Source organism: Falco naumanni, chromosome 6 (assembly GCF_017639655.2).
Source record: "Falco naumanni isolate bFalNau1 chromosome 6, bFalNau1.pat, whole genome shotgun sequence".
In the NCBI taxonomy this organism is placed as follows: Eukaryota; Metazoa; Chordata; class Aves; order Falconiformes; family Falconidae; genus Falco; species Falco naumanni.
Genome location: NC_054059.1, coordinates 64,310,706 through 64,331,879, shown reverse-complemented (window position 1 = coordinate 64,331,879; position 21,174 = coordinate 64,310,706). Strand labels below are relative to the sequence as shown.

General features: G+C 38.9%; 2 protein-coding genes across 7 annotated transcripts; one reads left to right on the top strand and one right to left on the bottom strand.

Annotated features, from left to right (window-relative positions):
• Positions 1-706: 706 nt before the first annotated feature.
• CCN6 (cellular communication network factor 6) lies at positions 707-7,145 on the top strand. The gene is made up of 5 exons (XM_040598271.1): positions 707-735; positions 1,453-1,718; positions 2,147-2,389; positions 4,956-5,149; positions 5,555-7,145. The coding sequence occupies exons 1-5, from the start codon at positions 707-709 to the stop codon at positions 5,834-5,836; spliced, it is 1,014 nt and encodes a 337-aa protein (XP_040454205.1). The 3' UTR covers positions 5,837-7,145.
• TUBE1 (tubulin epsilon 1) lies at positions 6,915-21,095 on the bottom strand. 6 transcript variants are annotated; one of them, XM_040598789.1, is made up of 12 exons: positions 20,983-21,095; positions 20,834-20,907; positions 19,415-19,467; positions 16,696-16,753; positions 16,019-16,134; positions 14,884-15,005; positions 13,399-13,586; positions 12,393-12,568; positions 11,489-11,629; positions 9,758-9,898; positions 8,721-8,895; positions 6,915-7,663 (listed from the first exon to the last, which is right to left on the bottom strand). In XM_040598789.1, exons 1-12 carry the CDS (start codon positions 21,005-21,007, stop codon positions 7,505-7,507), a joined length of 1,428 nt encoding a protein of 475 aa, XP_040454723.1. In that variant the 5' UTR covers positions 21,008-21,095; the 3' UTR covers positions 6,915-7,504. The 6 variants fall into 6 exon arrangements, with proteins under 6 accessions (XP_040454723.1, XP_040454726.1, XP_040454725.1 ...); XM_040598792.1 differs by lacking the exon at positions 20,983-21,095 and adding an exon at positions 19,568-19,630; XM_040598791.1 differs by lacking the exon at positions 20,983-21,095 and adding an exon at positions 20,046-20,215 and having other exon boundaries at positions 20,834-20,890.
• Positions 21,096-21,174: the final 79 nt, after the last annotated feature.

The following is a 21,174-nucleotide window of genomic DNA, read 5'->3' as shown; positions in this document are numbered from 1 at the left end:
AGCTCAATTATGCTGTGAGAGCTTTCATGGGATATGACATATGAAATGCTGAATTCTGCAGATACTTCCAGTTTGAAAGTTGAACTGAAAGGAAACGCAGCCAGACGGCGCCTTCCTCAGCTTTCCCCTGACATCCCTGCTGGAGGTGGTGTCGACATCAGTAGAGTCCTGCAGTTTGTCGGAACAAAGAATAGGCAGGACCTCATATGCCCAGAAAAAAAACAGGCTACATACGTTATTTTTTTTCTGCAAGCTCGACGGTGACACTGGTACCTGATGAGGGGCTGGATCTTGCCTTTCCCTCTTGCTCTGCAGACAATCTGAGCTGCTTGATGAGAGCCGCCCCCAAGACCCACATTGTACTAGTGGCCAAGTGCTGTGTGTGCCCCCATTTAACTATGGATCCAGTCATCCGTGATGAATAAATGTTTCACCATCTGCGTTTCTGTCGAATCAGCAACAGAAAAAGATTTAATGCTAAGATCTAAACTGCTATGTTTTAGATGTAATTCTTCAAAAAAGCAGATAGAATATAGCTATCTCAAATAGATCCTTTCATACTCTGCTGACTTAATCTTCCCCCACGTCTCCCAAAAATAAACCCATCAAGCATTACTTAGGACTTCCTTGTCTTAAGAAAAAAAACAAACAAAAAAAAAAAGGGGGGGGGGGGGCGGGGAATGGAAGAGAGGGAAAAAAAAAAGACATGAATTCTGACACAGAATGTGGAAAATGGTAAACACTGGCTAGGTCTTGACTTCCTACTGCTGATACAAATCTCTTTTATATGCCCTGTAAGCCCTGGATTCAATGCACTCATGCAAATAGATACACTCTTAGAAAATGACCTATTAAACTTGGTGCAACTACTAGCCTTCCTTATTAGGATGCAATTTTTGCATCTAGCACAAGAGAATTTGTGAATACTGTAACGCTCTTTCCCAAACAGCTACTCAAATTTTGGAGTAAAAATAACACTCAGAGGTTTACTATTTTAAAAGGCTTTTGCCATCAGAAGTAGCACACATGGAAATGGTTGGCTATCAGTGGGAGGAATCAAAAGTTAATTAACCTGATAGGAGGTTTGTGGGAAGGAATATTTAAACCAAATCCACCATCTACTTCAAAACACTTTTTCCCTACTTCAGCTCTACTACAGGGTTTGCTCTATTGAAGGCAAAGGAAAGACCAATGAATTCTGTTTCACAAAAGCAATACGCCAGGCTCGCTGGTGGAACATTTCAGTGCATGACAGTGACTGATGAAATTGGTCCACTGTCTCCTACCTAAACCTCACAGCCTCTCGCTTTTGGATCCTGTGAGATGAGAAATGTTAAGTGTCTTCATGGAATTTCACGTTTTTTTCCATCCCAACTTAATTTTATGCTGTCCCACCTATGCATAATGCATTCAGTTCTCAAAATATCCCACTGTGTGTAAGTTTTTCCACAGCCCATCAGTCAAGCCTGGAGAAAAACCTTCAGAAACCAGTGAAGTCCACCAGCGCAAGGAGGTTTGTCATTGGCCATGCCGATGCCCACCTGTGCCAACCTGCAGCCCCGGGATAAGCTTGGTGAAGGATGGTTGTGGCTGCTGTAAGGTCTGTGCCAGGCAGTCAGGAGAGACCTGCAATGAAGCAGACATCTGTGATCCCCACAAAGGCCTCTACTGTGACTACTCAGAAGATGAGCCTAGGTACGAAACAGGCGTGTGTGCATGTAAGTTGGTCTTTCATGTTCTTTTCTTGAAATCCAGGAGGGTGGGAGCACAGAGGTGAAGGGTTTCAGAGGCAAACTGCTTGCTGGTGCTGCACAGCTCTGTGCTAGGCAACGTACCCTAACCCAGTCCTCTGACTGATCAGTTACGGAACCCGAGTAGGGCCGGGACTGTCTTTTAAACTTACCTGTGTATGCATTAGTGGAACCAGTTCATTGCGCACAAGCCTGTTATTTGCAGATGTGTTGATGACTGACTTAAAGTTAGGCAGCTGTAGTTATCACTGGGCATAAATAAAAAACAAAAACCAAACTGTGCTTGGGAAGAACTTGAAGCTGTGGGTGCAGTAAAGGCTGGTCACATTTTAGCACTCTGTAAGCAGGAACCACGTGCTCCTCCTGTGTTAGTAACTGTTGTTTACCATTTGCAGATCTGGTAGCTGTAGGATGTGAGCTCAATGGAGTTTATTATCTTAATGGGCAGACCTTCCAACCTAACCCGCTTTATAAGTGCCTGTGTATCAGTGGTGCAATTGGATGTACACCTGTATTCACACCAAGATTAGCAGCAAGTCCCTGCACCAGGGCCACGGGCAGAAAGAAGCCCGGACAATCCATCTGTGGCTCAGGACAGCACAAGCAGCTTCAATCAACAAACTACAGACTGATGTCAGGTGTGCCTGGCTACACTGGTAAACTTTTCTGTACATGAGCCTTGCTGCATTTAGTGTCCCTGGCTCCGGCAGCCAGGCAGGCACCACACTGGCAATTTCTCAGTTCTTCCTGAAGGCCATTGCCAGGGTGACTGGTCTGTCCCAATTACTCCTCTTACTCTTAGGTCACAGACTCTTTTCTCTAAACCTAATGAGTATGAAAAGCCAAAAGCTTTTTGGCTCCTGTGACCAGGGAATTGGCCAAAGCTACCTTCAGCCCGTCTTTTGGAAGAGTTTACTGCTCATCAGATCAGACCTATTAGGCCTGTTCATGGACAGCCATTTCACAGCCCGGGAGCTGTCTCACTTTCTCCTGCTTTGTGGTGGTGGGGAGTCTTGGTTTTCACATACATATATTAACATGTCGCAGGCCTCTTCTTTCAATAGAAAGAAGAAAATGATAAAAATTGCCTTAGTGGCTTTTCTTATTACAACATTTCAAGTCACTTCAAGGATAACATTTCCCCCAATTTCTCCTCTATTCAGTCTGATCAAAAGCATATGCGAGCTTACCCATGCAGTTCTACAAGGGTCAGTTGATATTCCCTTTAACCTCACTCTTGCTGTGTGCTGCTAACACTGCAATTCTCTTTTTCACTTTAAGGAAGCACCACTGGCAGAAGCAGCTATCCTGGCCCTTCCCTGGCCAGAGCTGCCTGCACTTGTGCTGTCTCCTTCCCTCTGTGTGTGCACAAGTTTCCATGATGAAACTCATCTTCCTTACAATTCATGTGGGTACCAGAAAGCTAAGCCATTTATTTAGTGGCAGATTGAACTGTAGGGAAAATTATGGCCTTAATCATCATAATGGATCAATAAAAAAAACCTAAAAAGATCAAAAAGCTTATCAGAAAATCTTTATAAAAGGCTGCTGAGTAAATAGGTAGATGCACTTAAATCAATCTGCAGATAGACCCACATAAGTCAATCTGCAGACAGACCCGGTTACAAAATCTGAAGTTCATTTCAGACAGCTTCTAAGACATTGGCAGTAGTCATGCAAGTTAGCAAAACCAAGAAAAGCAGCTTGTCTTTACTTCAAAATTATGGTACGATACCTATAACTAGTATCAAAGCTGTTTTACAGAAATATGCTTAATACTGTGTATAAACATACACTTGGTAAGGCAAGACTTCAAATGAAGAAAGACTTCATTTCTAGAAAGCATTGCTAATCTGATCAAAGAGAGAACATAATGGATTGAAAACAATGGCAAACAAGCCATTAGACCCCATTACACACATGAACTGAGCTGGTGGGGAGCTGTATTTCAGCTATCTGGAGAATGGCATTAAGCCACTTCCTTTGTAGCACTTCAGCAGGTCCAAAAGCTGAAACCCAGCCTTCTGTAACTCCTTTTCTGACTGCAGCACTGCACTTCACAGAGTTTATTCAGGAATTTAAATCAACTGCACAGCATAACCTTGAGAAAAGCTGCACACTTGACTATTTGACTTGGTTCAGGGATCCAATAGCCTGTCCCTGTGGTGGCTGTGTATGCTGAAGGATGCTATTCTTCAGGTGACACAAACCCTCTCAAGCACCTTAAAATTTTTGTTTTGAAGTGAAGTCTTCCCCCTTCCCTTTACCAGTGTAGCAGGAATATCACGTCAACATGTGCATGAATTCCATGAATGGCTCAATGGGCCAACATCTATTTTGAAAAGTTTTTTCTGTTAGTGTGGATAAGAAGTGCTAAGTTTCATTTTACTGCTATTGCTTTGTTTTCTGGCTTTCCTTGTCAATTTGATTTACCCAATCCAGATACATAGGGATGTATGCACCTAGGTCATACTTTAAAAAAAAAAAATGTACCAAGTATCAACAACCATTTAACTTCCCTTTATTTGTTGCAGATCTGTGACAAGCTTTTAATCTGCTTGCTGCAATGAGGTCTTTAAATTGCTGTCTACTTTCCAGGTATCCTTGCAATTCTGCCCATGCTCTTACCTAAATGCACAGATTCTATATAGTCAGTTTTTCTTGCAGAGTTTCACCATGAACTTTTCCACTGCAATTTAGTTTCTTTCTTTAAGTGTACTCCACCTAATCCAGCTTAACCCATGAGCGAACAGGCTTTTCAGTGGTATCTAAAAGTGACTGGAGAATTCTATGCCCCTGTACAAAACCTGAAGACTTCACAGTATCTACAAAGAAAGCAACATTAGTGTTTTCAGAACCCCTTTTCAAGCTACGCTTGGCCTTCAATAATTTTCAATGTCTCTTCCATTCTGAAGATTTCATAAAAATTCCACAAATAACTCTCTCCATGTAACATTTCCATCACATTAAACTGGAGGTTCATACAACACATGAAATTTCATAGTCCTTGCTATGACCCAAGTACCCAGTGTCAGTAAAATTTAACGGCAGCTCAGCCAGCTTTTGTGTGACTTCATTTATGCCTCGTTTTTAGATTTACCTAGAAAAGCACCTTCATGAATAGAAATCAAATGCTTATCCTTTTATTTTCAATTAATCCTTTTGGGGCTGTTCCACTGCATCAATCATATATTGTTCTCTCAGCTTACAGAAGCTTACCACTAGTTTTGAAGAAAAAGTGCCTAGTACAGGCAACTCCCTGGACACCCTGTTCCAGGACATGTGGCATAGGCATATCCAGCAGAGTGACCAATGAAAACAGAAAATGTGAAATGAAAAAAGAAAAGAGGTTATGCTTCATCCAGCCTTGTCTGACCAATATACTGAAGAAAATAAAGGTATTGTCTAATGTAAAATGACTTCCTAAAAGAAAATCAAAATATTGGAAGTAATGGAAAAATGGATGTGTTAGCAACTACTCATTTAAAATTACTTCTTGCTTTTTAAAAGTGTTTTAAAATAACTCTTCTCTGTTTTCTACCTTCAGTCTTCAGGTTTCAATAGTTAATGACTGGTGTGTAATTTCAAACAAAACAATATAATGTCCTAAAATATAAGTGCTGCTAGTGCTGTCCCGGTGCTCAGCTACTCAGAAAAATATTTTCTATTTGTTGACTACTAAAGAAAAACAAGACAGCTTTCAGAAGGAGTAATTTGCAAGACATTTCCATGTTGCAGTTTTTCTTATGTGTTATGTTTTTAATGTGTAAAAACTCAGGGTTTTCTTTGTTTTTATATTCAAGATTCCAAAAGGAAAAACTTGTCAACCAACATTCCAGCTTCCTACAGCAGAGAAACTAGTTTTTTCCGGATGCTCAACTACTGAAAGCTATAAACTAACCTTCTGTGGGATGTGCTTGGACAAGAGGTGCTGCATACCTAATAAGTCCAGAATGATCACTGTACAGTTTGAGTGTCCCAATGAAGGCTTCTTTAAGTGGAAGATGATGTGGATAACATCATGCGTATGTCAGAAGATTTGCAGTGCTCCAGGAGACATATTTTCTGAACTCAAAGTTTTATGACAAGTTTGACACCATTGACTGTAACACACTAAGAGTGCAACAGCAAGTTCACACACTGAAGAGTTAGTGTAACCCCCTGCCATAGCAATGTTTATAGTGAAACTGCATATGCGAATAGTATTTTTTAAAATAGCACCTGGAAAATGCAAGTAAGAGCACATCTTTTTAAACATAATTGGTTTTATATGTGGAAATACATTCTTGAGAAGGACGTATATAACACTAGTATGTCAAAACAAGAACTTTTTGTAATTAAAAAGGTGCAGTAATATAGCTTCGAGCCCCACTGTAACAAGTTGTTGCCCACAAAGACAATGTAAATTCATAGATGCTCTACCTATTAGATAAAAACAAAGTTACCCCGTAATACTTTATCGTTCTTGATTCTGAAATTAACATTTTCTACTATGCATCTGCAATAGCAGAGCACATCAATGCTGTTTCAAACAGAAGTAAATTTTAAGCCCAGATTGCTTTTTGCAGCAATCTTTCTCCAGAGTTGTGAATATAAACACACTTGCTAAGGTATAAATGAGTGGGCACCTGCAGATAACAGATGCAAAATTTCAAGGAAATGAGTATTTTTAGAATGTTTTCTTAAAAAAAGCCCCAACAACCAACCACCAAAAACCCACCTGCTCTCAACAAATGTTATCACAATGTTTTATTGAATACTTCTGGACTTCAACATTGAAAACTGTGCTTACTTATATACCCACCCCAACCCTGCTAGAAGGACTTCAAGCTTTAAGAAATCATTGTATTGATTCATTCTGATTTTAACAGTTCAATATGTCTTGCAGTTTGAAGACAACCAGGGCTGGCAAGATACTGGAAACAGCTGTATTCTATTTTGTAAAAGTTCTTACTGTAATATAAAAATATACTTACCCTGGTAATTATAATATTAAAACATTTATTTAACTTGCATTCTTGTAAGCATGTAAACTTTTTTCTCTGAACAGTCATTATAACTTCATTATAAGTGCGTGTTTGGCTCAGAGGTATATTGTGTTATCTTATTATCTTGTGCAAGTCAGCATTCATAAATATGAATCATTAGTTAATACTCTAATACTTGAAACAATTTATTTTGCTGAATTTTCTGATACTGCCTATTTTCATACCAGCTCAGAAAACTCTAATATAGCTAAGTACAACATGGAAGCAAAAATATTAAAACTATGAACATTGCTTAAAGCATTTTGAAATTACTACTAACCTGCAAAGTTCAAGAAATTAGTTTCATTAGACTTGCTTTCATCTTTGAAAAAGACTATGTAGGCTTTTCTCTTCATAGCTGCTTGTTCAAAACAAATCTAGCAATGATGATCCTTCTTGGAAGAAAAGTCTGCCTTTAGTTTACTGTGAGCTGGAAGTCTGAGAGAAGAGCTACATTTTTGGCTGCTACAACCTCTTTTTCTTCTGTTTACAGCATATGGTATGTCAATGTATTCTACAGTTAGGAAGATTGCTCTTACTGATACCCACCATAATTAGGTATCTTCAAATCTTTCTTACAGGCTGGGCCTGTCATTTAACATGACACCTCTCAGAGATGTTGTCCCAGTCTCACTTTGGAATTACAATAGCTGCAATTCATTCTGGTTAGCTAAAGTCATTGGATGCTTGGGGGAAATAAAAAAAATAAATATAGTTCTTCCTTCTTCAAACAGCTATCTTCAGTCTTGATGGATCTGTTCTAGGCCCACCTTTCGTGGCATCCAGTTCATTGTATTCTTCTATTAGGTCAGACAAAGACGACATGGCTTCAGAAAAACAGCTTTGCTCCATCCCATCTACATGCAGGTAATGATGAAGGTGAGCCTATGGCAATAAAAAAATTTCAGTGTTATCCTTTTTCTTGGCACCTAATTCCTTTGGCTCAGTAAGTACATTTAGTCTGCACTGAAAAGGGGAGTGCAAGCACCTTAGAAAGTAGATTTAAAGACTTACATCATGACATCCCTTGTTTAAATACTTGGTAACTTTATGACAAATCCCTGTAGAATCACAGTCAATATTACCGATTTCTTACACATGCATCTTTTCATATTCTGTCTTCTGGGGTACACCGGACCAAACTGTGTACTGGGTCTATGTGGCAAGGTTTTAGTAGCAGGGGGGAGCAGAGGGCTGCAGGGGTGGTTTTTATGAGAAGATACCAAGAGCTACCCCCATATCAGACAGAGCCAGTTTGAGCTGGCTCCAATATGGACCTGCTGTTGGACAAAGATGCGGGTAGTGCATCTGTGACAACATATTTAAGGAGTTGTAAGAAATGCTGCACAACAGTTGAGAGAAACAGCTCTGCAGACACCAAGATCAGCGAAGAAGGAGCAGGAGCAAAATCAAGCCTGGGAGGCAGGGTGTGAGGTGGGGTGAAGGTATTGTCAGTTTTGGTTTTATTTCTTGCTATCCTACTCTGCTATTAATTGGCAATAAAGTAAGTTAATACTCCCTAGGTCTGTTTTGCCCATGACAGTAAGTGGTGAGTGATCTTCCTGTTCTTATCTTGACCCATGAGCTTTTCATCATACTTTCTCCCCCTGTCCTGCTGAGAAAGGGAAGTGAGAGAACAGATTGGTGGGCACCAGGCAGCCAGCCAAAGTCAACCCACCACAAACCAGTATCTGTTAGATACTGCCTCATTGCTGAATAAAGTAGTATATTGCTTAGTAGGTACAGACGGGTTTATGTACTTGGTAGGTACGTAAAGGGGTTTATGCTTTTAAAGTGGTGGCTGTTGGAATGATTCCTTGATTGGTAACACAAATAATCTTGGGATGTTAAACAGTCTGTTCGTTATACCAAGATTTGCTTCCCTATAATACAAGATGCTAATGATAAGTGGCTACAGATGTTACAATGATCAGAGTTGTACCTTTTTCTTGTAGAGCTTCATAAATCTGTCTTTGAGCTCAATGAAAGTTGGTTTTACACAAGTATTGTTTGCTAAAGCCAGGAGGGAATGGGAATGGCCCACAGGAGGTACTGAACACAAACCGGTTTTCCAGCCCTCTTGATTCCAGGACACAAAATGCAGGGAAGGCTTCAACCTGTGATACAAAAATTTGCTTACCTAAGGAATGTAAAGAACACAAAGCTTAAGTTTTCTTTGCTAACAGTCTGAGAAGGTTAACATTTAGGCTTTCAGAACCAAGCCATTTTAGACTTCAGACTAAATCACTATTTTAAATTTGAATTGCAAACACCAATTTTGTTCAGTTAATGAATCAGAATCAGTGTTTGAAAGGTCAAGTTACAAGCATCTATTTCTATACAGGGGATGCGAGCGCTCTGAGGTTTAGGAGAGGGGCAGATTAATGCTGTGTGTGGGACAATCAATCTACCTGTAGTTTAGAAATAAGTAAAATGCTTTACAGACTCAGAAATTTTCCCTACACATCCCTGTCTAGCTGTAAACTGCATTCTGTATGCAAAGCTTGCCTGCCTTTCCTGTTATAACTATGTAGGTCAATAGTGTACAAGGTAGAAACAGGGCGCTAACAATACAGAGTTGTTAAAATAGGAATGATTCCCTATCTACAAGAAAGTAACCATGGAAGTGAGGGGCCTTCTGTTCAGTAAAACCAAACTTCTACTACAGAACTTATTTGTCCAACATCCTTTACTGGCAGGAGACCTCTGGAAGATCAGGCTTTACTTTCTTTTGCATTTTTGAGAATGACAGGAGCAGCACAGAGACATATAGCCAACTCTCTTTATTTGGAAATCCAAGAATGCTGTGACTAACTCATTATGTAAATTAATTACATTTTCTTCTCTGAAATTAAGAAAAATATTTCTGAGTAAACTGATTTGGTATTGAAATTCTTGAAACTAAAAGTGAGAGTGCCCTGGACAACTGACAACAGTTTCAATAACAAATCACGTGACTACTTTGTGTGGTTTACAAACCTTTCAATATTTCTGCGAAGGTCTGAAACCTGCACATTTCCTCGAACAAGAAGTGCACAGGCAAGGTAGAGGCTATGCTTTGGATCTGCTTGAATTAGCTGATGATCTCTGCTAAAAGCATCTGAAAACATCTGATCCAACCTAGGTGAAAAGGAAAGAGTGATCTACTCTTACTAAAGCAAGCTAACAAAAGTTCTTCAGACTACTCATCTTTACTGTTTAAAAGTTAATAAAATTCTGGAGGTAAAGGTACATTTTACCTGGGACCATGAATGACATGAAAAAGATTAAAACCTTTACATGAACATATCTTGGCATTAGAAGTTTTTAAAAAACACACCTGATCTATTTTTCCCCCCTCTCTTCTCCCTCCTGTTACAAGCCATTTTTGAGTCTAGAGTCAGAGAAGTGGACAGGCTAAGAGACCTTCGTAATGGCCATTTTAGGTCAATGGTTTAAAACTAGCAAACTTATGTAAAAGGTTTTAACTACTTGAGATTCTGGTTATATGACAATTTTTGAGTGGACAATCTCACTGCTTATGAAGGACTTGATAAGGAATATTTAAGTGCGGCTGACCCTTACAGAACTGATTATCTGCCTGTTATGCTTCATTATTTAAAAGGATCAATGTATCATGGAACTTTATTAGTTTTGATAAATGATTTAGGAAAAGATAGACTATACATATTTGTCTACTTATTCTAATTTCATCAAGTATGACTGCTTTAAAAGATGACACTGCAGATCACGTTCTTTCTTTCTTCACCTCCTTAAGCAAGTTCCACTGTCCCGTGGGATATCAAAGATAGCGTCTTGAGGAGGTTTCTGTGGACCCATAACATCCAAGCTATTCTTTCCATGTGTTTCAAACTCTCTGCATCTATCAACTCTATTTTTTTTTAGAAAAAAACCACCCTTACCACAATCTGCCTATTAAAAAAACAAAGGAGACAAAAAATATTGTTGGTTCCACTTCATTCTGAAACATGATTGACTCTCCCCATAGTCTGCTACCTGCCCTCCAGCACTGTATTGTCTCCTCAGGGTATGGTTTCAAGAGATCCAACTGACTGTCACAACTTGCTATCACAGAAAAGCAGTGGTTCTTTGCCACTTTTCATACTTCTACCACTTACCCATAGCTGCCTCTATCACTATCTGGACCTTTTGCTGATGGAACTTAATTTACTAAACCCAGTAAAATTTATTTTAACTGGTTATTTTTCTGCCACGTCAGTGAGATAAATAATAATCTCACAAAATTTGATAAGTATCAGCTTATTGTTACAATAAGCTGTTGAATAGGCACACTGCATCTCCAGACTGAAGATGCCATTACTTCCCAAGGAGTACTAATTAAACTAACAAGGAGGTTAGTTTAATTCCTAGTTTGTCTTTAGAGTATTTTATGAGTCAAGTGCAAACTGTTACTCAAAAACTTGTGGTGCGGGTTATATCTACATAACACATTTTTCCAACAGAAACATTTCCCAGCAGAGATAACAAAAATAGATTTCAAGTTTACTAGCTCAGCTATTACAGAGAAAAAGGACAAAGGATGTTCCTGAAATTAGCAGGATGATGTGGCAGGAAAATGTGGCAGACTTAAGACTTTTAGAACTTCTACCCTTAGGTTTGCTAGAGAATGGATATTTTTTTTTAGTGAAAGCTATGAAGAATCAGAAATTAAGTTCAAATTTAAAGCTTCCACAATGTTTTTTCACTTACCTTCTAGAAGGTACATTAACATCTGCCAATGTATACAGAGGAGTCAAGCTCGAAACCAAGTAATGAAGTCGAGGAAATGGAACTAAATTCATGCTGATTTCATTAAGATCCATGTTAAGGGAACCTTCAAACCTAGCAGAGCTGAAAAATTAACAAACTGTTACGAACTGTTATAAACTTATAAAATTACTTCCATAATGGAAACATTCATTAAATCTATTTTTCAATGGTTCTGTACAATAAAACAGTAAAACACCAGTGTTCAAAAACTGTTCATGTATAATTACTAAACTTCCATATTTGGCACCAACAGTGCTATATATCTTATTTACTTATACTTCTCATTATAGAACAATAAATCACCAAGAACAAGACCTTGTTTCCCAATTGCTGTCTTTAGCACTGTTTTTCAGTATGTGGGCATAGCTGCTGAATACCAGTTTTAATAAATAGGCTGTAATAGAACACATGTGCCTTGGCATACCTGACAAGCTGCTTAAAAGAAAAGCAGGCCAATACTCCAGAAGTGTATTTCACCAGGAATTTCTTGCAGTAATAGACAGCTTAGGAGCAATAATGGTCTGACCATACTTATAAAATAATACAGCTGGCCTAGAAAGACAATTCTCCCCAGGCTCCACTAATCATTAACGGAAGACAATATCCTCCTGCCTATAACCCTTTCTTACTTCATATCCAAGACTATTTCATGGCTAGAGCAACACCAATGCAATCTGAATACTTCCAAATACTTTAACATTTAGTAACTAATTCTTAAAACAAGGAGACTTGTATCAAATGGTAAACAATTCATATTCTTTGAATTGATGCAGGCCTGCATATTTGCAGAACATATTGCCTCCAGCAATACTACTTCTACAGAGGAATAAACTGTTAACTTTACCTTGTCAGGTTCAGCAGCAAGTTGGCTACGATATTATTCATTGCATCAAATGGCTTCTCTTGTACAGATTTTGCACTGCCTGCACTTGATGTTACCAAGCTGTTCTGCTTCACAGTTGACCCTAGCTTCCCAGAATTGATCATCTGATGAATTTTATTAACTATATCAAACAGAGACTATGAGAGGAGGAAAAAAAAAAAGCATATAAGTCTTGAACACAGAGCTTTCGAATTCAGTACCTCAATTTTTTATTTTGATTGATCTTAAAGAAAAGGCTAAGACATGGCATTGCCAGTTCAAAGACTATACCTTTGATATACATGTAAGTCCAACATTTGACCAGTTCGGACTGACTTAAGTGTTTCTAAAAGTCTGTTCCTTGCATCACAAACATGTACACAGCTCAACTTAGTTGTTTTGATTTTTATTCAACTTTTAAAAATGCTCATTTTCTAAAATTAATTTTAAATTTTCATGATCCCTGTGAAACAAAAACGTTCTCCAAATATATTTCGCTTCCTCTTGCTTTTTCCATATGTAAACAGCAAGAGAGCCATCAAAGTTAGATTCAAATGAATCTAGTAGTCTGCATGGTCAGGTACGCCTATGATGCTCATATCACTAATTGGTAAAGTCAAGTCTGCTGAAATTTAGCGTAGTTAGTCATTTCCCTTGCAGGACTGTACTCATACTATGCACAAATTGATTGCTGAGAGTGTAAGACACTCAGCCTCAGTAAACAGGAACTTTAAACTGTTTACCTTGAAATGCACATGAAAAAAAATAAATTGCTCCAGACTACTTTGAAGGTGCAGAACACCTTTATAGCGATACCTATATTAATTTCAACAGTCTTCAAGTGACTTAGGAGTTCAATTACTACTTTAAGAACTGAAATTATGCTTTTAAAGACTTGGCACTCAAATCAATACACAGAAAGAAAAAACATTTCCTATGTGCAATCTGATAAAAAAGAAGTTGACAGAAATAGAGTATTATTTCTTACTTCATTCTCTATTGGTAGCACACAGTCTGCATGTTCATTAAGCTCCTTCATAGCCAGAACACTGTTATATGGAGAAGTAATAACATCATCTTCGCCAGAGGGATAAACTGAAGTAACAAATCTATATACTTCTGGGAATTCATCCTCAAGCAAATTTAGTACAAAAGTTCCAAGACCAGATCCTGTCCCTAATTATGAATGAAGACAGAATGAGAAGATAAAAGGTCCCTCACGTTATCTTGAGCCTTAAGTCTCATATGTTGGAAACATACAACTTTTCAATGACGCATATTAATAAATATTTTCTGAAGCATTTGGCTGACTGTGGAGGCCACTCAGATGTAAATTCAGGCAGGAAGGTTTTTCCCAGACAGGAAAATAATTTAAGTGATAAAAATATTTCCCATAGTATGCCAAACAGGATGAAGCAAATCTCAAATTTCAGCAAACCAAAAAGCCCTATTATGTAACCAACATTTTTCTGACCTAGTATTCTTATTTCTGATTTTAAAATCTTTAATATGAGTTTTGAAATATTTGTTTAAAAACACTGAACTGCCCCTAACAATTATTTACTTTCCTTTTGGGGTTTCTTTATGAAGTTCTCTCATTCAACAGTCAAAACAGAGCAACCCCTTTCCTCCAGCGCACATGCTTTTTTTCCTCATTAGCACTAAGCACATAGCACTGAGCTCAAATCAGAGAGCTGAACTGTGTTTTTTCTGTGTTGGAACCTAACATTCTCAGCAGCAAATTTCATCTATGAACAAGACAGCAATTTTCTGCAATAACAGAAACAGTTCTGCAGGGTCTCTCAAATTATGCAAATGGCCACAAAAAAGGCCCTTGGTAAAACTCTTGCTTCACATTTAGAACTATTTTCTGTGTCTTTTTTCCACATCACAACCAGTTATAATACATACTCCCCCCACATTTCTGGGGAAGGAAGGCTTAGTAGCAATACAAAAATGACAGAATTGTCACTGCAAGGGATTCTCCCTTCTGACTTATTAACAAAGCAGCTAGACTGGATTCAAGAGAATTTTGTGGAAGGAAAACAGAAAAAGTTTTTCTGAAGTTAAGAAACATTAGGTCTCCTTCAAAGCCTTTCAGAAAACTTTCCCCATGATTAAAAACAACCTGATTACAACAACAATGTCAGTATTCTGAGGTCACTGTCCCTTCTTCTGATAGTATTTTCTTGTCTTTGGTACCTGTCTTGATCCACCCATTGCCTCATATTTAAAATTTTAGCTGCATAGCTGCATTTTTGTTCTGGGTAGCACTTATGATGAGGGCTCCTCAGCGCTCTAACAAAATAATAAGTAATTACAGGTCCACTTCATTGGACTGTGTTAAATTATTTTTTCTGAACAATGTAGATTATTACACTGATCTTTTCAAGATCCAGGGTTGTGTTGTTTTGTTTTTTTTTTCCCCACATGTGGCTGCTGCAATCATACTAACCATGAAAAAATTACTTACCACCTCCCATAGAATGAATTATAAAAAAACACTGTAGACAGTCACAATGTTCTGCGTTTTTCCTTAGCTTTTCCACAATGTCATCCCGGTATTGACAGCCATATACCTTATGACCTACAGCCCTGAGGATATGAAAAGTACTTTTAAAAGAAATCCAACAATCAATCTTTCATTATTTTTTTTAGACCCTCTATTTAACATTTTAAAGCTCAGAGTCCAGAGCTGCATGCAACACCTAATTTGTGAGAGTTGCTAAGCTGTGACTACATCATGTGAACATGGGAGTCAGGACATAGTTTTAATTTTGAGGATGTTAATTTTGAGGCTGAACATTAAGTTCACAGCTTTGGCGTGTGCACTGTTACTTTGTACTGATAAGGAAATAAACTTCCACATTGGATAATCAAATTGTAATTATGAAATGAAAGTTATACACTCCTTAACAATAACGAACTGCCTATGTAATACATGTACTGACCTTCCTTTGGATACATGAGTCAGTTGCTACCAGTAATAAAAAAACCCAAACCCCAAAGAGCTCATTTTCAACACACATGCCTGCTTAATGGTGAAGTTACAGGATACTTTATTCCCCACATTGCACACTTTTGGTACATTTGCTGATGATTTGCTTTCCAGTCTGTAGTGAACTGAGCATTATTAGAGTTGCAATAAGGTCTCAGTGAAAATTTGGAACTTGTGACATTAATCGATCTTTCTCTGAATTTCTTTTTTTGGTAATGTAGTTTATATGCACAAAGCCTGACTCTGTGGTGCTTAGAAATCAGAACTGCATTTGTTCATATATCTCATCTCCACACTAGTTGTACAGTTGCAAGCTAGATTATGGCTTCAACTGAGCAATGGAAGCAGCTGAACACAAAAAAAACCCCAAAACTAAACCCACCAAATAATAATAGGAAGAAGAAAACAAACAAAATGACATATCAGCAGAATTATCCTTCTGTAAAAGGCTTTTCAAAGCCCTTCTCCAAGCAACAGTGACTCTAAAGTTTACTGGTAATATGCTGCAGCTCCCCAGGTGCAGAACGAACAAGAAAGCTACTGTTACCATTTCCCTTTTCAAATGCCATCTAATTAGTTGCTATGAAATGGTTTCTGAAGAGGTTCTCACCAGTTGTTTCCTGAACCAGAAACATCTGTGATAAGCTGCTTGCTATCAAACACATCCCTCAATGGTCCCTGCAGAATTTCATTTACCACACCCTCCTCCATGTCAATCAACAGTGCCTTTGAGAAAGGAAAGAATTAATATTCAGTCAGTAAACAAACTACCCTTCAAAGTAATCACCACAAAGAAATATAAAATTATTCACAATATAAAAGCGATGTTGATTTTACTGTGGTCCAGAGAAAAAAAAAGTTTTAATTAACTAGGAGACCAACTAGATTCACCTTGTCTGATTTGCTAGAAGTCAACAGGACAGCATTTCAGACAATGCAATTTTGTTAAAATTTTATAGTATTTTGTCCCAATACTTAGGGATAAAGAATAATTTTAAATTATAAATTTTAATAAATATAAAATCAACAAAACCCAGTCTTTAGAAGATATAAACAAAAACTTAGTTGGAAATATCTGCAATCATTTTATTAAAGTTATAATTTGAATTATCCAACAAGACTGGCAAACTGCATTACTCCATTGAACCATAGAAGTTACTATTAGAAATCATAATATTCAAAGTAGTATTTAAAAACATATGCAATTATAAGGACCTTATGAAAATTCCCATACAGTTGGACATAAATACGCAGTGTAAAAAGAGTGACCTTTATAGATTGCCTTACTCGTGCTTTTAAAGAGCAGATTTTTCCTTTGTAAATATCAGGACCATCACCACCACTTCTGGGGAAAAAAAAATAATCCAAGCTCAGAATCATAACTGAAAATAAGGCAATATATATTAGAATAAAATTCCTTCCTTAATCCTTCGTGTTCAGAGGCCTGTTACAATATAAACAAACAGAAACACAGTGAATCTGCTGCTAAGAAAGACTTTGTAATTCCCTAAAAGTAATTCAGTTACAGGACACTATCTCAAACAGATCATGCAGATCAGTACCTAAGCGGTACTTCAGAAAGCTGAAAAGATAAGCAACGGAAGTTTACTCTCAGATACAGCCTCTGCTCTGTGGTAATTCTACAAGCATTGCCAAAACTTGAAACAATGTTTTATCTAGCGCATGGTATGTGTATCTGCATCATATAACGGAACACAGCGCACCAAGTAGCACCACTACCTTTCCAGCAGGGGTAGTACAGTACTGTGCTGCTGCTCAAGGTATGAAAGCTGTGTAACTGCACTAGCATAGCACTGTGCTTGACTTACTTTGCTATTAAGATTTACCAGCTCAGAAATCAAGCTGGGCTATGTTAATAGCTTTAATTTTCTTTTTTTTTTTTCCGGAACTGGTTGTACTGATCTAGCTAGGGGACTACGCACTGTGTACAATCACATTTTTTCCACAATGAATGCTGGTTCTTCTGCAATCAAAGGATGAGATACTCCGATCTGGCCAAACTATATTCAACATGGGGAAAAAGGCAAGGATATTGGAAAACAGATCTAATTTTCCTCTCAGTTTACCTAATTTGGGGGCTGGTCAAGCCTAAATTTAAAGTATCTCAGACTATTCTACATTCAGCCACAACAGTATTCCAAAAAACATCAGCTGAAATTCACTACAGCACCAAAGATTCTGATCATGCTTAATCCCATCAGGAACACAAGGGGAAGCAAGTACAGGGCTGCACTGGATTCCTCCAGGATCCTCCACCCCCTCACTCAAAGCAGCTCTCCAGACACCTCTCATTAGCTGAGCAGCTCAGAGCAATCTCCAGTAATCATGCGATTCCTCTAGCCTACACAACTCCCTATATGACTCCACTACAGCACCAGTAAGTAAATCCAGCTATAGAAGTTCCATTTCTCTTCAAGGTCTAACAAAACTCAAAGAGGAAGAAACTCCCCAAACCAACACTTTTTTCTCTTACTATTGTCTTTGTGGTCTTTCATGCCAGCCCATACTTCCAATCACTTTGACTCAACTGCTGAAAAAAATCCTCACGTTTCCTAGAATCCTTTAGGCTTAAGGCATGCATGTCTGCACATAAAACCATACATATGCATATTTTCAATATTACATAGCTTAATCATTACCATAAGAGAAGAAAAATCTGTGTGGTTCTGCCAGGGTGTTGCTCATAGCTATTTCTGACAGAATAACCCATCTGGATTAATTAGTTTGAACAGTGATACGGCATAGCATAGAAGACTGAAGTTTGTTATTTTTATGACATTGGGAGTTTATGTTTGCAACAACCTGGGGTGTGAACTATTTTTTTCTGATAAAACTAAAAGAAAGCCCATAATAATAACGAAAGGACAAAACCTCACAGCCCAAGTAACAGAGTTTGAAACAACTCATCCCTAAGTAAACTATGGTTCAAGGCTACAGTTAAAAGTGTGAACTATTTCAACAGAAAAATTAACAGCTCCTGGAAAAGACAAGATTTGAATAATCATTCCTCTGTTTCACAGGTAGGGGAAGCTTCCTCAAAACTTCTCTCACTCTGTACTGTAGAGGTCCTTCCTCTTTACAGAGAGAAAACAGACGTTTCTATTGCAGCCAACCTGTCAATTACAAATTTGAGGGTTTCATCTGGCATATACAGAAACATAGACACTGTTTACAACCAAATTTTCTTAGGTAAAAAAAAAAAAAAAAAAAAAAAAAAAAGATATTCTAGGAAATGCCACGAGGAATAGCAATGATTACCTCTTTGAAAGAACATGTAAGTGTGTGGGAGTTTAAGACAAAACAGTATTTCAATGTCATTTTATTTAAAATCGCATGCTGTACTGCAGCCTTGCCATATGATGAAAGGAAACAGAGGCGAGTTAAATGTTTTTTTAATTAATTAAAATGCAACAGCAATATCCAAGTGCACAACTGTTTCATTCTTGCAAACTGGAAGGATTTTTGTAATTGGGTAGATAAGAGATGACCAAATGCTTTTAAAAGTATGAATTGGTTAACTTCAAAACAGAAAAATCACAGCTATCACTCTTTGTGTAACAAACCAGTCAGATAAAAGGGATTTAAAAACTGACATGACCTTTCCGCACTACCTTATACGCAATTCCTCTCACAACTTTTTAAGAAATGCTGCTAAATTGATATTCAGAGGGCTTGCAGTCACGTCATTGTTCATAACAGCAAAAGCTATCAGATCCTGACTGTCTATTTTTGGGACAGAAGGAAAGGAAAACAAATCTAAACACTTTCAACACATGTAACTACTGAACTAAGTATAGTTAAAATGGAAAGGTAAAGATAGTGTTTTGCAAAAACAAAAAAGCAAAATCTTTCTCTACCACAAACTAAATATGACCTGAAACAACAACAACAAAAAACAACCAAAAAACCCAACCCTGTAACTTAAGATACTAGAATTGTTGATCTACTACATTAAACTCATGAGCTGCTTGATAAGAAGACTTACCTTGTATCTATGTTCCTAAAAAAACTGCTTAATGCTTCATCATAAATTCCTTTCTAAAAGGAAACAACACGACATAAGATGATGTGTAACATCAGAAATTCACAGTGCTCTTTCACAGAATAATTTAAATTGGAAGGGACCTCTGAAGGTTACCTGTCAAACCTCCCCACCAAAACAGAATGAATGTCTATGTTGAATCCAACTAGCTCTAGTCAGCTGTAAAAAGAACATTTCATTGAAGCACTGGCTTAATATTAAAAACTGATAGGAGGATGTAACTAGGAGATTAATTTTTCAGCACAAGATTAAACAAGTACTCTTCCTTAATTTCCAAAGATTTAAGATTTTATTGAAGATCCCAATGAAATTATTAAATTGAATAGCTGCTGTTTTGCTGACTCAGCTTATCACTGATAACAACACCCAGTTCATCATGGGCTCCATGCCCATGATACCAATGTCTATGAAGTTCTGTGGAAAGGAAAGCACATCACATTGTATCAGTGATTCCTAAACTCCCTGCTGAGGGGTGGCATGGAAATTACTTACACCCCACCCCACCCCCACCATAAAGCTAAAGAGACCTGGCAAGTTTAAATACTTAAACATTATTACTTTACAGACTGTTTACCATACTCCTAAAGACCTGATGAAAGAGAATTTGAAAGTCACTGTTCTCTGCAAAACTAAACCCAAGAGACTCTCCATACACATATGAACTTAATCCATTGCCTTCTTACAGCTGCTTCAACAGAAGGTGCCGAGGACTGCTCATCATTATATGTTAACATACAGCATTCACTAGGAAATAGCATTTTTACAGTCATGGCAAGAAGAGTGCGTTTTTGTTCAGGGTAGTCAGCACAACCGGACAGAAAGTCCCTGCAGGACATGCACTAAAAAGGTGGGCTTCAGCGGGCTGCTCTTCTGCTTTACCACCAGCTGCAAGGAACCTGCCCTGAGCAACCCTCTGTTTTTCACTAATGGCCTTAAACCTGGTAACACCTGCCCATAGGGAGACACCCGGGGCTTTTCAAGGTGGAAAGGCCAGCCCAGGGGGCCGGCGCGCGGATGCAGCGGCAGGCAGTCATCTGCGGCTGCTTGGTTTCCCCCCAACCCCCGGCGGGGGGGTCTGTAAATACCGGGGGCCGGATTGAGGGCCCTGGGGGGCCGTATCCTGCCCGCGGGCCGTAGTTTGAGGACCCCTGGGCTAGAGAAAGCTGATGTGAATCAGAGACGGAAGAGTTAAAGCAGCATAAAAACCTGGGGATAGTTTTGTCAACGAGGAAGTGGATTTAGTTTAATCAAATAAATGCAGCGCTTTGCAATCACTGCAAGGAACCCGGAAGGCTGCGAGGGCCACCGCGGCCGCCCCCAGCGGCCCGCACCGGCCGGGTGAGGGGCAGGCGGCGCCGTTACCTTGTTGACGGCGGCGTGCTCCCGCAGCGCCAGGTCCCAGAAGCGGCAGCCCACCTGGTTCCCGCACTGGCCCACTACAAAGTGGAGAGACACGGGTCAGGCGCGGAGAGGGGGAGGCGGGGGGGACTCTGGGCGCCGCGGCCCCTTACCCTGCACCACCACCGACTGGGCCATGGCGCGGCGGCTGCCGTCTCTTTCGAACGCGGCGCCCGGAAGCCGCGCTCTGTCACCCGTCGCGGCGGAGGGGGGCGTTGCGGCGGGAGGGCTCTTCCAACGGCGCGGCCTCCTCTCCCCCACCTTTCTCCTGCGGTGGAACGTCCCATCCGTCGGCTTAGCTGCGG

What these genes read in the sequence shown, in the direction of transcription:
- CCN6 (XM_040598271.1), top strand. Translation starts at nt 707, where the DNA reads ATGAATTCTGACACAGAATGTGGAAAATG. An exon ending in GACACAGAATGTGGAAAATG is followed by an intron (nt 736 to 1,452) that starts GTAAACACTGGC and finishes GTTTTTCCACAG; the next exon opens with CCCATCAGTCAAGCCTGGAG. An exon ending in AAACTACAGACTGATGTCAG is followed by an intron (nt 2,390 to 4,955) that starts GTGTGCCTGGCT and finishes TTGTTCTCTCAG; the next exon opens with CTTACAGAAGCTTACCACTA.
- TUBE1 (XM_040598789.1), bottom strand. Translation starts at nt 21,007, where the DNA reads ATGGCCCAGTCGGTGGTGGTGCAGG. An exon ending in TGCTACCAATAGAGAATGAA is followed by an intron (nt 12,569 to 13,398) that starts GTAAGAAATAAT and finishes CTCCTCTCATAG; the next exon opens with TCTCTGTTTGATATAGTTAA. An exon ending in CTTCGCAGAAATATTGAAAG is followed by an intron (nt 8,896 to 9,757) that starts GTTTGTAAACCA and finishes TTTGTATCACAG; the next exon opens with GTTGAAGCCTTCCCTGCATT.